Source organism: Ochotona princeps, chromosome 21 (genome assembly GCF_030435755.1).
Source record: "Ochotona princeps isolate mOchPri1 chromosome 21, mOchPri1.hap1, whole genome shotgun sequence".
NCBI lineage: Eukaryota > Metazoa > Chordata > Mammalia > Lagomorpha > Ochotonidae > Ochotona > Ochotona princeps.
This window is the reverse complement of record NC_080852.1, coordinates 25,431,340-25,450,541: the sequence shown is the minus strand read 5'-3', so window position 1 is coordinate 25,450,541 and position 19,202 is coordinate 25,431,340. Positions and strand designations below refer to the sequence as shown.

General features: G+C 39.2%; 1 protein-coding gene across 8 annotated transcripts in view; it reads left to right on the top strand.

The window, feature by feature from the left end:
• Window positions 1-19,202, top strand: part of DOCK3 (dedicator of cytokinesis 3) — a 279,756-nt gene that overhangs the window by 221,660 nt on the left and 38,894 nt on the right. For all 8 annotated transcript variants that reach the window (XR_009247405.1, XM_058679068.1, XM_058679069.1 and 5 more), the window contains 6 exons: window positions 1,989-2,083; window positions 4,590-4,665; window positions 5,069-5,169; window positions 5,435-5,493; window positions 7,740-7,888; window positions 17,329-17,414. Coding sequence is in view for 7 of the 8 variants with exons in the window: in XM_058679068.1 (XP_058535051.1) it covers window positions 1,989-2,083; window positions 4,590-4,665; window positions 5,069-5,169; window positions 5,435-5,493; window positions 7,740-7,888; window positions 17,329-17,414 (566 nt within the window). In the remaining variant the exon portion in view is untranslated. The remainder of the gene's footprint in view (window positions 1-1,988; window positions 2,084-4,589; window positions 4,666-5,068; window positions 5,170-5,434; window positions 5,494-7,739; window positions 7,889-17,328; window positions 17,415-19,202) is intronic.

The following is a 19,202-nucleotide window of genomic DNA, read 5'->3' as shown; positions in this document are numbered from 1 at the left end:
GGCATCATTTTCTTTAGTTCCTTGAACATATTTATAACAGTGGTGTTAAAACTTTAGCTATCTCAGGGAAAGCTTCTAATGATTCTTTTTTTGCTGTGTGTAAGAGTCATATTTTCCTGTTTGTTTTTTAAAAAGAAGATTTATTTATTTATTTAGCCAGATTTACAAAGCGAAGGAGAGACAGAAAGATGTTCTTCCCACTGGTTCACACCCCCCACTGGCTGCAAACAGCTAGAGTGAGGCAGATCCAAAGACAGAAGCCAGGAGCCAGGAGCTTCTTTTAAATCTCTGACGTTGGCACTGGTCCTAAGGCCCTGGGCCATCCTCTACTGTTTTCCCAGACCACAGGCAGGGAGCTGGAAGAGAAGTGGAGCTGTTGGGATACAAACCAACGCCCATATGGGATCCCAGTGTGTGTGCAAGTCAACGACTTTAGTCATGAGGCTACTGTGCCAGGCCCTCTTGTTTATTTTTATGTCATAACTTTTTGTTGAAATCTGGACATTTTAAATAATATGATAACCCTAGACATTACATTCCAGCGTGAAATCCCCAGGATTTGTTGAGGTTGCTTTTTATAGCTTCTGTTTGTTGTTGATGTTTGTTTCTTTAGTGATTTTCTTGGTCCAAGTTTTGTTTTTGGGGTTTTTTTTTAAGATTTTTTTTCATGATACAGTTCCATGGGCACAGGGCAAATCTTCCCACCATGCTTTCCCTCATATTATTACAAAGATATAGTCCTTCAGCAGCATTCACAAGTCCACATTCTGCTGAGTGTGTCATAAAACTATAAGTATAGACAATGGTAGAAATTCCAGCATTCTACTATAAAGATATATTTAGGAATTTATTTATTTGAAAGGCAGAGTTATAAAGAAAGGTAGTGAATGATGGGGACAGAGAGAGAAATCTTCCAGCTGCTGGTTCACTCTCCAAATGGTTGCAATAGCCGGAGCTCAGGCAGGTGGGAGCCAGGAACTTGGCACTTCTTCTGGGTCTCACACATGGGTGCAAGGGCCAAAGTATTTGAGCTGTTCTCCACTGCTTTCCCAGGCACATTAGCAGGGTGCTGAATCAAAAGTAGAACAGTCTGGAGTTAAATCAGCACCCAAGAGGGATGCCAGTGTTGCAGATGATGGCCTAATCCACTGTGCCAGTACACCAACCCCTGGACCAAGTCTTTCATAGTTGAACTCTTCGTAATGTATAGCCACCGAAGTCTCTGTTTAATTAGACTAGTGATAAACTAATAACTATATAAGGATTTTCTTAAATGCCTTAAGTCAATGAGTCACCATCCTTTGCCAAGGAGCTCCATGTATACATGTTTGCCCACTTTTGGTAGTCCAGCATTTTATAGTTCTGCCTAAGCCTTCACCTTCTGCTTGCATAAAGCCTCGAGTTCAGCCAGAAGTGAGAGATTAGGGTTTCTCAAGGCTTCCCTAAGAGTGTGCACAGTCCTGTATGCAGACATTATCATCTAAACTCCCAGAATTATATTGAAGCTTTGCAAAACCCCCATGGATATCTCATTTCTTAGGTTTTTCTCTAAGTTTTTTGACAATTCTCTTGTTTTTCCCAACTAACATGTCTACCTTACATAGTTAGAGGTTTAAATTCTGTGGCTGATTTTTTTTTCCCTCAATACATGCCTTGGGAGTGGCTTCCCTTATTGGGTAATCTCTGAATAAGGTTATACACTTAATCTTAGCCAAAAGACTGAGAATCCATCAATCAGGTTATAAAGACAAGTCCTAAGAATGAAACTTTTTTAAGGAGCTACCAACCAGATCAATAATAACAATTCTCCTAGATAGGAGTTTGTTTTGGAGCTCCAAAACCAGAGAGCTCACTAACAGAGATGAGCAGTCTGCTGAGTTTTTATGACTGCCATGGTTTCATAGCTGCTTGGTCTCAAAGTTACCATGCAGTTAAGAAATGTACCCTATAGTGGTGGCATCTCATGCCAGCTTTTCCTTTGCAATCAGGAATTCTTGCTGAAGATTTTCTGTGTGTTCCGGAACCTAATGAAGATGAGTGTGTTCCCTCGGGACTGGATGGTGATGAGACTGCTCACAAGCAAGTGAGTAAGAAGGGTCCTTATACCCACATCAGCAAAGCTGTTCCCAGACTAAAGGGGGTGTGGATGTGAGCATAAGAATGAGTAAGAGGGCAAGAGCAAGACCAGGGCCACGGCTATAGGAAGAGAGAAGAGTAGGCAAATATCTAGAAAGCACAATCATAAAAACTTGGCATTGGCAAGGACAGAGAAAATCTCAAAGATAATTCAGAAGTGAGGTCGAAGAGCCTAAGATAGAAAAGGAAATGTTAAGAATGTAAAATATAACATCCAAAAAGGCTTCCTCCTTGAGGAAAGCCTATGCATTGGCTGTTGACCTCTGCTGCTTTGGGTAGTTAGGCAATGTCCCAAGCTCTCCTCCTGGCTTGAGTTGTGCTGTCTGCCAGATAGTGCTTGCCTCCTGCTGTTAGTGCTAATTACCTACTTGAGACCTGGCTCAAAGCTCTGACCACTTCTGCCTGCGGACACAGAGTTATCTCTAAGACTGACCTAATTTGCATTCCCCATTCATATTTCTACTCTGTGCTTCCTGTTGGCAAACCAGACGAGATACATGTGATAAGGGGCTGGCTCATTTGTCCTCCCTCTACACAGAACAAAACTTCTCCACTTCTACTGAGGAGTCTGCTGCCTCCTCCCACTGATCTGCCTTTCATATTGGTCTTGTACAGAATATAGCAAAATTATGTGTGTTAGACATATGAGAGATCTTAAGTTTGTGGCAGAGTGGGATTTAAAATTTTACTTTTAAAACTAAAGAATGAGTTTATTTTGGTACGATCTGGGCATGTTTTTTTCCCAAATATTAAGACAATTTTGTGTGTCAGAAAGCTGTTCTGCACTGAGTTCATAGTTTTGATTCAGTTTTTTCATAAAAATTTTGAAATACCTTTACGTAATGAGATACCAACGTGATCTTTCTACTATGTATCCTTTATAGGACTCTTGTTTCCACCCAAGTTACAAATATTTAGTATAGAATAGACAAATTATTACGAACAACATTGCACAGGTAATTCTTCCAATAGCATATTTTCCATTTGAATGCCTATTGTTTCTGTTGGTTCAACCTCAGGTTTATTAGTCTGTCCTGTAGGAGCAGCCTTTTCTTTCAAGACTTCTGCCCTTTAAATTGGTTGCCTCCTGTGCTAATGGACTGATCTCTGTAATACAGTAGGTTTTTTTGTGCAAGGTTTTTATCTATCTTTATTGGAAAGGCAGAGTTGGAGAGAGAGAGAGAGAGAGATCTTCCATTCACTGGTTCATTCCCCAAATGGCCACAATGGCCAGAGCTGTTCCCCGGGTCTCCCATGTGAACACAGGTGCCCAAGGACCTGAGCCATCCTCCACTGATTTCCCAGGGTGTCAACAGGAGCTGGATGGAAGTAGAGTAGCTGGGATACAGACCAACAGCCAGATGGAATGCTGGCACCTCAGGCAGAAGCTTAGGTTGCTGCGCTACCACGTTGGCCCCTGTAATACATTGGTTTTGCTTTGTTTCCCTTTCCACAAAAGTACTTGTGGTCACTAACAGCCATAATAAGTTCTTTTACCAAACAATCACCCTCTATATCAAACTCTCACCTACTTCTCCCATGCACTTGGTTCCAGCAAGGCAATCTTCCATTGTCCCTTATTATGCACCCAGCCTTAGGTTAAAAGTGAGATTCTAGACAAAGGCTGAAACCAAATGACACATGGATGAAAATATAAACATAGGACAAAATCAAAAATGTATTCTATATAAACCCCTATTATCAACTAAACTAATAAAAATATGCTCCAAGTTGTAAAAAGGTATAATGTAAGCTGCTTACTCAAAAATTAAAAAAAAACTGGAATCACTGTGTACTGGAAGAATCTTAAAGAACCATCAAACCCAACCCCCCTCTCCCCTTTCTCTTTCATAGTCAGTAAAAGTAAGACTCATAGAAAAGAATCATGGCCAGGTAATGGCAGAGCTGGGACCAGAACTCACTGATGTCCTATACTGATCTGCAAACTATGAGCATTTCTCCAAGACTGGTTTCCATGAAGTTTATTTTTTTCTTTTGTAGTCAATCTTTTTAAAAACTGTATCTGTATTTATATTAGAGAGTTACAGAGAGGGAGAGACAGAGGCAGAGAGGATCTTCCATCCGCTGGTTCATTTCCTAAATGGCCACGTCAGCCAGGGCTGGACCAGGCCAAAGCCAGGAGCCAGAAGTTTGATCTACGATTCCAACATGGGTGCTGAAGCCTAACTGCTTGTGCTGTCTTCTACTGCTTTCTCAGTACAGGAAGATGGATTGGAAGTGGAGTAGCTGGGACTTGAACTGGTGTTTATATGGGATGCCAATGCTGCAGGGAGTGACTTAACGCACCTTAGTTCTAGCCCCTATAGGCACAACTTACATGAGAATAAATTATAGTCAGGAAGTTTGCACAGAGGCCATAGACAACTGGTTCTAAACTATGAGGTGCCATTGTTCATGTTTTAACTCATCAATACCTTATTTCTTTACTGCAGTATTATAGTCACTACTGTCCAGTACCTGTCCTCTGCACTGCACAAGAATTTCACAGAGACAGACTTTGACTTCAAGGTAAGAATTCCTGAAATCCATCACTATCTTTGGAATCACAACAAAAAGAAAATAACCAAGCTCAATGACTTTTGCATTATTTTAGAATTCATAGAATCATAGAGCATCCAAGGTTGGTGATAATTAGGATTATGACCTGGGAGCCTACCAGTTGCATTGCAGATGTTGTAAGCCAGATACTCAAGGATATACTTTCTAGTCAAGTTAACATTATTGCTTAAGAAAGAATCAAGAAAGGAATAAGAGAAAGAATGCGTTTTTGAAAGATATTTTTAAAAAGAGGAGAAAAATCAGAATCTTAAGACTATAAATTGGATTCTGCACTACATGAATGCATTTAGTAACTCTCCCTGCAAGGTTAATGACTCAGGCTGTCATGTTTCTTCTGTTTCTGCCTCTCTAGGTGTGGAATTCTTATTTTAGCCTGGCAGTTCTGTTCATAAATCAGCCAAGCCTTCAGCTAGAAATCATTACTTCAGCCAAGAGGAAGAAAATTCTAGATAAGTAAGACATATGTCTCCTGTTCAACTCCCTACCACTCACCCAGATGGGGCTTTTTCCATGAGAGGCTCCTTCACAAGTCTACCAGGTTCTCACTGGGGTATTATCCCGAGGGGCCATGTGAGAGCTTATCCAGGAACCAAATGGCTTAGCATTTGGGGAAGCATTCAAAACTAACAGTGCTAAAGTACTGGCCTCCTCAGGTTTGCAGCCCTGTCTACCCGAACCTTCTTCCTCTAACAGCTGGTTCCTATGTTACTGTTCCCAGGTATGGGGACATGCGTGTGATGATGGCTTATGAACTGTTCAGCATGTGGCAGAATTTGGGTATGTCTTTGCTCCCTGTTCTTCTCTTCCACATATTGCAGTGCCAAATAAAACGTAACAAAACTAGTAGCTTTCCCACAGGCTTTATGAATGTTAATCCAAATGCAAGAGATCCTTACATATCTTTAACATAACACTTCAGATGGATAGTGTAGCACATGCACATAAAGCCCTTAGCAAGAAGAATTTGGCTGAGAAATAAGACCCAAGTAATACATATGCACAGTCCCTTTTTTTATAAAATGAAATCAAAAAGGAAAAAAAAAAGAACACTGCAATTTTTTTTTCTGACTTGAAACCGATACCTGTAATACCCTCTCTACTCTTCATGTCTCAATCTGAGTGTTATAGACTCAGAAACTTAGATTTTAGAGATGCGAAAGAATGAGGAAAGATAACTATTAGTCTGTCTCCTGGATCTTCTCTATACATAGCTCTGAATCAGGTACCCAACACCTGAATGAAAGAACAGAGCAAGGAATTTTAGTCTCTGAAACTGATTTCAGCCTCCCTTCTTTGCAAGCTTCTTCAGTATCAGTACTTTGCATCTAAACTGGTCAGATTGATGTTTTGGATAGAATCTTTGGGTTGTCTGTGTGGTCGGCTGGATCATCCTGTGAATCTGTTATATTCTGAGTGACCTGTTAGGGTGCTAGAGAAGTTCGTAATACTGTTTCAGATGAAATCTGCTTTTAGCCAAGCATGTGGTTTTTTTTATTTTTTTAAGATTTATGTATTTTTATTGAAAAGTCAGATATACACAGAGAAGGAAAGACAGAAAAAGAGCTTCTGCCTGCTGATTCACTCCTCATTTGGCCGAAATGGCCAGACCTGAGCCAATCTGAAGCCAGGAGCTTCTTCTGGGTCTCCCATGCGGGTACGGGTCCCAAGGCATTTGAACATTTTTGACTGCTTTCCCAGGGCACAAGCAGGGAGCTGCAAGGGAAAAGGAGCAGCCAGGACACAAGCCAGTGTCCATATGGGATCCCAGAGCATACAAGGTGAAGACTTTAGCCACTAGGCTACACCATCAGACTTGAGCTCATGATTCTGAAGGCAAAGAAAAGTCCAATCATAAAATTTTATAGTCCTCTGTTAAGCATTGCCACAAAACAAGGTTTCCTGCCGTTACTAAGACTGGACACATTTCTCAAAGCAAATTTTCCAGCTTTGGTATTCTTGTTCCCTGCTAGCCAGCACAGTTTGGATATGTATTTTAACCCTGAAATTGATTCTGGGATTACCAGGAATATGAGACTGGCAGCTAAACCAAGTCCCGAAATCAGGATATGCAGACTCTTCCTGAATGTTAATATATGCTTCTTAGGCAGACTTTCAGAAAGGAAGAGATCACAAAAAGATAGCAGATTTACCCAAGAAAGCCATCCCTGTCACATCGCTCTTGGTGGAAATGACATTGCCTTGTCATTGATTTTACTTGACTGGAGCACTCATTGCAAAGGCCTGCTTCTTAAATCTGTGAAGACTGAGAACAGGATGGTTCACTCTGTTCTCATCACTGCAAGGAGAAGAGTGCTGCCTCATGGTCCTGGCCTGGCCTCTGGATACAGCTCCAAAGGGCAGACCAGTGAGAAGGAAACCTACATAGCTTCCTTCCTATGGAAAAACCTCATTAAGGAAACTAAGGGATGAGCTGGTCTGATCTCAGTAGATGTAGAAATATCGTCAGAAATGCAATGTGAAGAGGGGATGAAGGTGGGAAAAGAGGGTCTAGCCTCTAAGCCAGCCTATTGGGATAAGTTAGGGTAAGGCTGTATAGGCATCCCTTGCTAGCTCAGTAGGGGCCTCATTACTTAGATGCCTCTGAGATAGAGGTAAAAATCCCAGGGAGAGTAGACAGTGTTTAAAGAGAAAGATATGGATTTTCCTTGCTAAACACTGTGAACAGACCATCTGAAACTACCCAAATTATTCCAAAAACACATGTTGTCCAGAATAGCAAACTCAGTTCTTTGACCTTAGAGAGATTTTCAGATAGTTTGTAGAATTTCCAGGAAATTCCTTGGAAAAATAGTTTTGAGTCTGTTAATTTGCTTTAATTGGACTGGACTAATTCTATTCATGAATTGCATAAAGCCTAGAGAAAAGATTTAGAGAATTCTAAGCAGGAACATCTTTTGCTTTCAGAATCCGTAGGTACAGATCGTAACATTTATACTCCACTTAGGAGGCTTCTTTGGAATGAGCAGAGTAGTGATGAATATCTGTTGGGTTTTATTGTTCAGGTGAACATAAGATACACTTTATTCCGGGAATGATTGGTCCTTTTCTGGGTGTGACGCTGGTTCCCCAGCCAGAAGTACGGAATATCATGATCCCCATTTTTCATGACATGATGGACTGGGAGCAGAGGAAAAATGGCAACTTCAAGCAGGTAAGATAACACCTGATTTATCCAAGATTCTGCTCAGGCAGGTGGTCAAAACTTCCTCATCAAGAACTTGACTCAAACTAACCACATTTGATTCAGGAGAGAGTTCTGGAACATATGGTCCTCCTGTTCAGAGTATGTCCACTCCATGGTCTGCGCATTTCTAGGGCTGGGACCTATAACAGGTGACGGTTCACTCCTCAGGGAAGCCTGGAATTTCACAGATGACAGTGCTAAGGCGTGAGTCCAGGAGACATGAGTCGATGGGCTTCTCACTGTCTTCTGCTGTCCCTGTGGTGCAGCTCTTACCCACCACTAAGGTAGCTGCAGGATAGAGTTCTAGGGATTATTTAGAGGTAGTGATAGGAAAGCCAGTTTTAGCCACTAAAAATAAAGAAGTCAACCAGCAGCAGAAACTGTCCACTGTGAGCTGATCTAATCTGGGAAATAAGAAGTTCCTCTTTGCTAGTGGTGATCCTCAAAAACTAGAAATTTTCTTAAGGAAACTTTTGCACTGGGGTGGGAATTATGCAGATACCCCATTAAGCTTCTTCCAGACCCTGTAGTTCTAGATTAGACCAGTAGTCTTAGAACAGGTGACTATAACAGGAAAAGAAAAGTCATTTTAATTTTTGTGTATTTAAAGTTTGCATAGACTAAAACATTTTTTTCTTTAGCTCTGTGAGCTTTGAAAACTACAAAGATGTGCTCAAAATTGTACCCAATCTGTTAAATAATAATTAAAATTAAATTAAAAATAACTGCCACCATTTTAATTTTAAAAAATAAAATGTCTGCCACCACAATTAAGATAGATTTTTTTTTTTAATTCCTAAGAAGTTCTGTCTTGCTGTTCCTTTTTAGTCAAACCCTTCACCAACAATTAACAAATTCAATCACTGATCTGCTCTCCATCATTCCAGGATGCCTTTGTAGCTGCAGAATGCTATGTAGCTGCAGTCAAGCAGAATATAATTTTTGAGACTGCTATTTGACTTAGCATAATACTTTGAAGGATTTGTCCATATTTCGGCATTTGTTGGTATATATTCTACTGTTGAGTAGATTTATTTAGTCATTATTTGAAAGACATTTACAGTTTTTACCCCTTTTGATGATTATGAATAAAACTGCTAAAAATATTTCTTTACAGGTTTTTGGATTAATGTAAACTTTTATTTTTCTTGGTTAACTACCTAGGAATAGGATTGTTGAAACTTGTGATAAATTATGTCTAGCTGTATAAAAAGCTGCAAGACTTTTCCCAAACTGGCTGTTCCATTTAGAAGTCCCTGTAGCAATATCCGAGACTTCCATTTACTCCATCTGCTAACAGATACATAATATTATCTGTTTTTTTGCAGCAATTCTAGTAGTATGTAGTTGTATACTATTGTGATTTTAATTCCCATTTTCCTAATGACACTGAATATCTTCTGGCATGCTTATTTACTAGTATTTCTTCAGTGAAACAGTTACTCAAAGCTGTTGTTCATTTTCATTTAGATTGCTTATTTCTTGATATTGTTGAGTTTTTGAGGGTTTTTTATATATATTCTCTACATAAGTTTTTTTGAATATATGATTTATAAATACTTTCACTAAATCTTCAGCTTTTCTTTTTATTTAGTATAGAGACAAAATAAATTGAAAATTTTTGTGAAGTTTTTCATTACTTTTCTTTTATGGCTTACACTTTTTTAAATTTTACTTCTTTTTATTATTATCATTTTATGATACAGTTCCATAGATCATGGGATTTCCCTTATCCCTTTCCCAATTTTTTCTCCCCTCACTCAATTCCCCTATATCATTACTACAGTATCGTTGAGAGTCCGTCTTTGGAAGTAGAGATGCATACTGCATTGTATCCTCACATCTGGATATGATCGTCTCCATTATACAGTTACTGTGCATCCCCTTAAATGAAAAACCACAATACAGTATCAACAACAAGTAGAAAAAAAAAGAAATTAACAACACATGAAGTTAAATAACACGCTACTGAATGACTAATGTGTTGCTGAAGAAATGAAAATCAAGAATCTTCTTGAAGAAAATGATGCTTCGCTATGATCTATGAGTCAATGAAGAATTTAACCAGAACAAGGTGTTGTGAAGAGATGAAACTAACAAAAAAAATCAAAATCCATGAGATATAGATTCCGCTGATCTTTGTTGGTGAGATGTGTCTCTTGTAGGCAACAAATCGATGGGTTTTGTTTTTTAATTCCGTCTACTAAACCATAGTGTTTGATTGATGAGTTTAAGCCATTTACATTCAGGGTTAATAAAAATAGGTGGTAATTTGGATCTGTCATTTTAGCAACGGGTTGTTCATTGATTTAGTCTTCTGTTGTTATTTTACTGGGATGTTCTTCACATTTGCCTTTGGTTTTGGTGGGTGCTATTACTTTTCTCTGTCAAGAGAACATCTTTAAGTATCCTTTGTAGAGCAGGTCTGGAAGAGTTATATTCCTTTAACTTTCTTTACTGTAGAAGAATTTTATTTCATTTTCAAAGACAAAGGAAAGCTTTGCTGGGTACATCATCCTGGACCGACAATTTTTTGCTTTTAGAATCTGGAATATGTTGCTCCATTCTCTTCTGGCCTGTAGAGTTTCCTGTGAGAGGTCTCCTGTGAGTTTAATTGGCATTCCTTTATATGTCAGTTGATTTTTTTCATGAGCATACTTAAGGACCTTTTCCTTATGTTCGATTGAAGAGAGCTTCATTATCATGTGTCGTGGTGAAGATTGCTTTTGGTAAAGCCTGCTGGGAGCTCTGTGCCCCTCCTGGATGTTGTTTCCCAATTCTTTCTCTAGATTAGGGAAAATTTCCCTTATTATTTCATTGAATACACCTTTAATCCCAGCTTCTCTTTCTGCACCTTCTGGGACTCCCATAACTCTAACATTCGGCTTTTTAATAGTGTCTTTCAATTCTTGAATACTTTTTTTGGCCTGATCCAGCAATGCTTCCAGCTTTCTGTTTGTTTCCCCCTGGTGACAGGAAATATCTTCTAATTTTGAGATTCTTTCTTCTGCCTCCTTCATTTTATTTTGGAAACTCTCCACTGTTTTTTAGTTTGCTCCACTATAGTCTTAATTTCCGATATATCAGCTTTCATTTGATTCATTTCCTGTGTGACATATTCCTTGAATTCCTTGAATGCCTGCTTTGCCTGCTTCTCATTGTTAAGAAGTTTATAACAAGTGTTTCGAATTCCATATCCCCCATTTTCTCACTGTATTCCTCAGTGAACTCTGAGGTTTGCAAAGGGTTTTGCTCCTCTGCAAAGGAGTCTTCAGTAATATTCATTGGACCTCTGTCTCTTCTTTTGCTCTTGGTCATTGTACTTCTGCTTATCAGATTCTTCTCCTTGGGACAGGTTTCTAAGTTTTGTCACCCACAGGTCCACAGTTTAATTTTACTTATTGCAGTTGGCACACAACTCTTTGTTTGCAGTCATTTGTGCCACTCTCTCCAGCGAGTTCCAGGTCTGGGTTCTTCCATTAGATTTCCACCATGGTCTCCATAACCCCAGCTCCTGGCTCCCCACTCTACACCTCCTGTGACACCGTGCTGAGGCTGCATTCTCCACCTCCTGTGATACTGTGCTGAGGCTGCGCCGTTGTCTGTACAGCCTTTCTCCCACTTCCGGTTGGAGCAGATCCCAGAATTAGAGAGACACCAGGAGTTCTATATAGCTAGGTTGTTGGTGGTGCTGACCTTGCCGGAACCTGTTGGCTGTTAGGTCTGAGGGTCACATGGACCTATTTTGACCCGTACAATGCCATAGTCAGTATTATTTTCCTGTGGGACCAGTGCAATGCACTGAGCTCAGTGAGTTCTCACCAAGCTCAGCACATGCACAGCTCACTGTTGTTCCCTGCAGTCCTAAATTCTTTGCCACACTGTAAGAAGTGGCACCTTATGTGCCACTACTAGAGTTCTTTCTCTGCTGGCTGTCAGGTCTGAGGGATACCTGGCAGACCTGTCTTGGGTGGAACCTGTAGGATGCCACGTTGTTACAGTTCACTGAGTCAGAAAAGAGTTCACTGCCAGCTCAGTGCATGTACAGTCCCGTCCCATAGCCCTTGCCTCCTTAAACAAAATGGTGCCCCATACAGCTCTAGGAGGTGGACTGGACTATAAAATCCACCCTGTTTCCACACCGCCAGTCTGGAACCTGCTGTTCTGTCTCTGCTCCTGGTCAAATCAAATAAACCAGCAGGATGGACAGTTCTTTGTCTGAGTTCACCTCTGGAGCTCCCAGTAAACGTCCCTTCCCACCTTGTTTCTGGTGTAGTTCTGGCTGGTATTGGAGTTCTGCAACACCACACCATTGTGTCCGCTGCTTTCCTGTGTCTGTCAGTCTCTAGGTACCCCTGTGCTGTTGTTCTGTCCTCTTCTATTTCCTGAAATGTGCCCTCACATTGCCCTTCACACTGACTTAATATTTCTCCTTCTGTTTAAACATGTCCTTACCCTATTCCACCATCTTGATTTTCTATTGGTTTACACTTGTAGGGTCATATCTAAGAATTATTTGCCTAATCCATTCCTATGAAAAACTGTTTCCTATCTTTCCTTCTAGAAATCTTATAGTTTTACATTTTAAATTTAAAATTTTATCTATTTTGAGTTAAGTTTTGGTTAAGATGTAATATATGAGTTGAAGCATTTTGGGGGCATGAGGGGATGAGGCATATGGAGATCCAGTTATTCCAGCACCTTTTGATGAAAGGACTGTCCTTTTCTCTGTGAATGGTCTTTGTATCATCAAAAGTCAATTGACCATCAAAGGATCCAAAGCTTTCATTAGATAGGAGTAATGAGTTTTACTGATCTATTGTACAAGATGGTGGCTTAGTTAATAAAATCTGTATTTCAAACGTTATGATAGATTACATTTTACATGCTTTCTCAAAAAAATAAGTAGGTAAGGCAGTATGTTTAACTTGATTCAGTCATTCTACAATATATGCATATCAAAACATTAATCACAGCATACTTCATAAAAAGCAAGGCTGGGTCAAAATTCGTAGACTGTTGTGTTAAAAGATACATTGATTTTGATGGAAAAAAAACTAAAATCCTTACATGTGAGGTCTTCTTCAAATAATTTATGAAAATATCCATTACAAATAAACTATACAAGCAGTTAAATTTTTTGTACCTTAACAAATATATAGTATAATTCCTTTTTGTGAATTTTAAAAGTACCTTGTACTTTAAAATTGTTTGTCAATTAAGGTTTTTTAATTCAGTTGATCATATTTATGTAAATATCTTTCAGGATTCTGTAGTCATCCCATTGAGTCACATACCTATTATTTCATCAGAACCAAATATGCCCCAATGATGATAACATTTTGGTTAGTATTGAAATTAGATTGTATGAATCCTCTGGGTTTGCTTTCTTTCTTTCTTCTTTTTTTCAATGCTGTGCTATTTATTTTAATACGTTCTCCTATAAATTTTAGAGTCAGCATGTCAATATCTGCAGAAATTTTTTCCAAGATTTTGCGTGGGGTAGGGATGCATCCATAGATCAAATTGGGAATAATTGGCATCATAGCATATGAATTCTAGTTCATGAAGACTGTGTAATTTGTAACATATCTATATTTAATCTCTTTCATCAATATTTTATAGTTTTGGCATACAGTTTTTACATGTGGTTAGCTTTATAGGTAAGGAATTTCTAGGTTTTTTTTTTATAACATTCGTCTATTTTTATTGGAAAGGCAGATATACAAAGATGAGAGACAGAGGAAGATCTTCCACTGACGGTTCACTCTCCAAGCGGCCGCAACGGCTGGAGCTGAGCCATTCTGAAGTCAGGAGCCAGGAGCTTGTTCTCCTACTTGGGTCTCCTACGTGGGTGCAGGGTCCCAAGGCTTTGGGCCATCCTGCACTGCTTTTTCAGGGCACAGGCAGGGATCTGGATGGGAAACAGGGCCGCCGGGATTAGAACCTGCACTCATGTGGGATCCCAGCGCGTTTAAGGCGAGGACTTTAGTTGTTATGCTGTCGTGCTGGACCCAGATTTCTAGTTTTTTGTGCAATAACAAATCTTTATGATTTTTAGGATTTTTTTCCAGTTCTTTTTTGTTAATATATAGGAATATGATTGAATTTTACATTTTAGCATTATGTCACGTAACTGTTTCGTACTCACTTGCTAGTACTAAAGCCTGTTTGTAGACCTTTGGGGGATTTTCTATTAGAGAGTCATGTTCCCTATGAATATACAGCTGTATTTTTGCTTTGTAATCTATCTCATTTGGGAAGTATTTAGATCTAATGCTTTCAGACTTTAGGAAATGACAGTAGAAAAATAATTTTTGCTTTTCTGTGTTGTACAGCATGTATATTTTAGTTGTGCAAGATGCACACATGTCTGATGCAAAACTCCAGTCACCGGCAAGTGGATGGTTTCAGAGAACTGAAATGTGGGTCATCTTAAGTCTACTAAACCAGGGGCTGTACTGTATCCCACCATTGATAATGCTGAATCAAGAAGTTTCCCTTTGTAGGAGACTGAGTTGGAGCTCACATTTCAAGAATCAGAGTATAAGTTGTATTCACCAGTAAGACTGTCAGGAATTACCAATTAATACCCAGCAAATCAAGTAAATTTTGTTACCCCTGGTTAGAAAAACAGATATTACTGTTGCTTCCCTTTAGTATCAAATACTTTAAAAGACTGGTCCTCTTTTAATCACCCCAATTCCCACTCTACCCTCCTTCAGTTCTACTTAGTGTATAATTAACACATTGGTTAAAACTATTATCTTGAAGGTAGCTCACCACCTTCCAATATCATTATGTTTTCTTGAATATCATTATGTTTTCTTCAACTTTGTCTGTTAACTGCTTCCCTAATTCTTACCAATTGTTAAAATGTTTTTTGTAATTCTAAAAATAATAATATGAAATTTAAAATGAAAATAAACAATTTAAAATTTTAACCCATAATACTATTATTATTATTAACTTGAGAAGGGTGAACTTTGTGTCCTTATGAGCCTTTTTTCCAGTACATACATTTTTTAAATTTTAAAAGAATTGCTTTAGATATTAGTTTTTAATCGTTTTTTTGCATAGTAGCTTATCAGTAATACTCCTCTGTAGTATACTGTTGATTCAGACACTGTATGATATTCCATTGTATGGCTTAACCACAACATGTTTGCTTATTTAATTTCCTAGTTCTAGGAGTTAAGTTTGTTCTGAATTTTTTTTTTTTAATATTGAAAAAAGAACCATTTTATTCTTGACAGTTTTTTTTTAGGTAAATTTATCAACCTGTAATCACTAGATCAAAGGGCAAAAACTAATTTCTTAAGTTTATAAAGTGCTGTTTCTTAAAACATCATTGTCCGTTAACTTATCAAAACCCACGCTTCTCTTTCTATATGTGCCGCACCTGAGCCCTGAGCATGCTAGGCTGTGTCAGCAGTTGTCCCTGCCTCTGCTCCCAGAGGTGAACTCTCGGGAAACAGAATTGTTGCTTGTGCATTTTATTTCTTAACACCTAGCATGGTACCTGGAATTTAGTAGGCTCTTAAGAGATAAAAAAAAAAAGTACTAATATTCACTGAGCATTTTCCAAGAGCCTGGGCATGGTGACAACCAAAAAGGAATTGGTATCACCCTTTCCATTTCACAAACAAGGAAATGTGAGCTTAGAAATAGGTACCCAGAATTACACGGCTTATGTGACAAGACAATGTTTTTTGAGCATTTAACAAAGTGTCATTTCAGTAGTAATTGTTCTATGGAATAAAGTTAACTGCACAAACCTGATGAGACAATATTTCTAATTGTGATTTGACATAGTTGATGAACTTATTCTTTTGTTTGACACTGATTTTGCATACATTGATCTTAAATATTACATTTTGTGTTAGATTTTCCTTCATCAGCTCTTTGGAGTGATGAAGTAATGTGTCCCATATCATTCTGTCACCAGCTACAAAAGTTCTAGCACTTGAATAGGTGTCAGAACCACCTTGAGGGCTTATTAGAACACGGACATTGGACCCACCCTGAGTTACTGATCCAGCATGGTGGGAATCCAGATCTTTGGTGAGACTGACGCTGGTGACCCAGGAAGCCATTCTGAGAACCTTTTGACTCCTAGATCCCTGTTTGCACAATCATGTTCTTGCTGTTCCAGATCCCCTCCCCACTTTTGCTGTGGGAAAGACACTCTGCCCATAGTTGTATATGTGAAAACAGATATCTTGTTGTAATTGCACCCCTCATCTCCCTGAAAGTCTTGTGGCCGTCTGGTTAACCCAGTAAGACAAGACAAACTCTGGACTAGGAGTGATACACCTTGGCTTCCAGACCTAGCTCTCCTTGATTTACATGGTCCCAGTCAAGTTTTTGCCAGTGCCTCTTCTCCACACAAAGAAAGGTGATATTAATGCCTAAGAACCTCAGGTCTCAGACTTTCTATTTCCTCAGAAATATGTATTCAAGCAGCTGACTCATCAGGCCAGCCAGTGGATGTTTGACAGTCCCTGCCTTGGCCATCACACATAACAGACAGACAGAAACACACACAAACACACACACATGCACACACACACACACACATTTTAAGTTCAAATGTATTCATTGTTATTTTCTTCTGGTAGGGCTTCAGAGGCCCTAATTGCTCTGATGAATTTACTTACTCAGTTATTCCTTATTACTTCTTTGACTTAGAATTATTTGATCCTAATGTGGAGTGAGACATGTTTCTTCTACTATAGTAGATTATCAAATGTGTGTGTGCTTTTTTGTTTATATAAAATATCTAATCAATATTACAATACCAATATCTAAAGCCTAATGAATTGTTAAAAATTCATATTAAATGCTTTGCAACTAGATTCTAACCTCAAAGTAAGGCTGATGAGACTAATAAGTGACTAAACACTGCAGAGTGCCTTTGCAGGTCTGTAGGATAGAAAATAACATTTCTCCTAATGATTTAGCTACCAATAATAAATTCAGGGAGCCCAGTAACAGGGGACAGCAGCCCCAAGAGTGTCAGGTCCTATGGATAAAAACAATGGAAAGTTTGGTGAGGACCAACCCACCTGTGAGCATGTTTTTTTGACTGATTACAAGGTGAAGTTCTAGCCAAATGTGTTTGATAAATATGCATTTTTGAATGAATTTTCTTTTAAGAAAGAAAAATTATTGACAAAGGCCTCTTTGCGATCCAGAAATACTTCTCCAGAAAATCGTATTTTTATTTTTCCTTAGATTGGAGTAAAGGTACTTAACACTTTTGAATCTCATCTCTCCTTTAAACTGGGAGGGCAAGAAACAGGGTGGTTTCTTGGTGCTATGGATGAGATCCCATGTGTTGGAAATTGAATTTGCCAGTATTCTTCGGAGGTCAGCTCAGGTTTACAGTTTCTGTTTCCTTCCAGGTGGAAGCTGAGCTGATTGACAAGCTGGACAGCATGGTGTCAGAAGGGAAAGGTGATGAGAGCTACAGGGAGCTCTTCGGCCTGCTGTAAGCTGCTTCAGCCCCAGGCATCCCACATTCAGGGGTGGGTAGGTGGGTGAAGGGTGCCAACAAAGCAAAAATAGAGATGAAACCGGCAGACTTCAGAGTTTGGGTAACAGGAGAGATCCAGGTTGTTGATGGTGGTAGCGACAAGCTTTCTTCCTTCAACAAGAAAGTAGGCGTTCTCAAGGATCACCATAATCGAATAGAAAAGTGGAGACAAGTGATCATTGAGCTCCTCCATTTGTTGGTGGGAAGAGGACCTTCTAATGTTGTAGTGTGTGCTGCATTCGTTCAGGCAAATAGCTGCTGGGGACCCAACCAGTCTAGGGCCTAGTGCTTTCATCTGTGTGGGGTGGTCCGGGTGGGGAGCAACCTTCTCTGAAAATCTTCTCTGAAAGATTTTCTTCTTTTCTTAAAAATTTTCTTCTATTTTCCCTGCTTGATAAAAAGGTAAAACCAGCTTGAAGAATGCTGCAGGAGGCTCTAGAACAAGTCACACCTCCTCTCCAGGCTGGTTTCCTTTGTGTGAAATGGGGTTATTGCACTAAATGACATCAAGGTTCCCCCAGCTCCACCATTCCATGACTTCTTTCTTTAGCTTGGAAGCCAAGAGATATTACAGGACTTGCCATGGGGCTAAGTCCAAAGGAAGAATTCAGAAAACAATTGCTTTCTCAAGTAGGTAGTGGTGTTGATATGTTATCTCCCTTAGAAATCAAATAGTAGACATTGACAACTCTGAAATATCATCCCATTTCACTCATCATTTCTAGCTTTGAGAATTTTTGTTTGTTTTTTTGTTTGTTTGTTTTGAAAACAAACCTTTAATGCACTTTTCCAGCATGTTTGCTTAGAACTTAAGAGTGTACACTGTGTATTGACACTTCTTCTTTGATTCTCAAAACACCTCTTCAGGGTGGGCAGAATGGAGAGAGTGTCTTCCTTCCCACTCTAGTGGTGATGAAAATGGCCACAGGGAAGTGCTTGCGAGCCCTCAGTTGTGATTCTAGTAAGCAGCAGCTTTGGAAGAAAGCCCCAGTTCTTCCAGTGTCAAGATGGGAAAATCCTTCTGCCATGCCATGCCCATTTTGTTTCTTGATGAGTTGGGAGATAAAATGTGAACTTATTTGAAATTTAAATAATTACAATTTGTGAAAATTAATTTATCGTTAGGTATTTCTTTTAGCTCAAGTCATTTCTAATTGAAACAAGGCAGATAAACCACTCCCTTGACCGCTAACAAATAACTTTGCTACAAAGGAAAAAGTTCAGAAATAACCCACAATTACTAATTACCTGACGAAATAGTGTTCATAAACTCTTCTCAAATCACTGAAGATTGGGAGCCACTGATAACATGCAGCAGCATTTCCCAGTTTTTGTTTTAGGAAAATGTATATAGGTATGCCTTAAAAAAAAAAAAAAGTCGAGGGCAGGTGTTCAGCCTGAGAATTAAGCTGCCTTTATCTCTCATCACAGCCCCTGAGTTTAGGTCCGAGCTCCAGCTTCTAATTCTAGCTTCCTTCTTAATGAATTCCCTGGGAGGGAGAAGTGTAATGGAGTTCCTGCAACCTCTTATAAGAGATCTGTCTTTCCTCATACATCCTGGTGTGCAATCTGGCCCAGGCCTGCCAGGCAGGCATGTGGGTAGTGGAACAGCAGATGGAATTGCTCTTGTTGTCTCTCCCTCTGTGTGTGTGTGCATGGAGCTGGGGGATACTTTTCTATCCTTTCCTCCCTCACATTCTCTTCTTCCCTAAAATATATTTTAGTATTTAGTAAATATCTAAT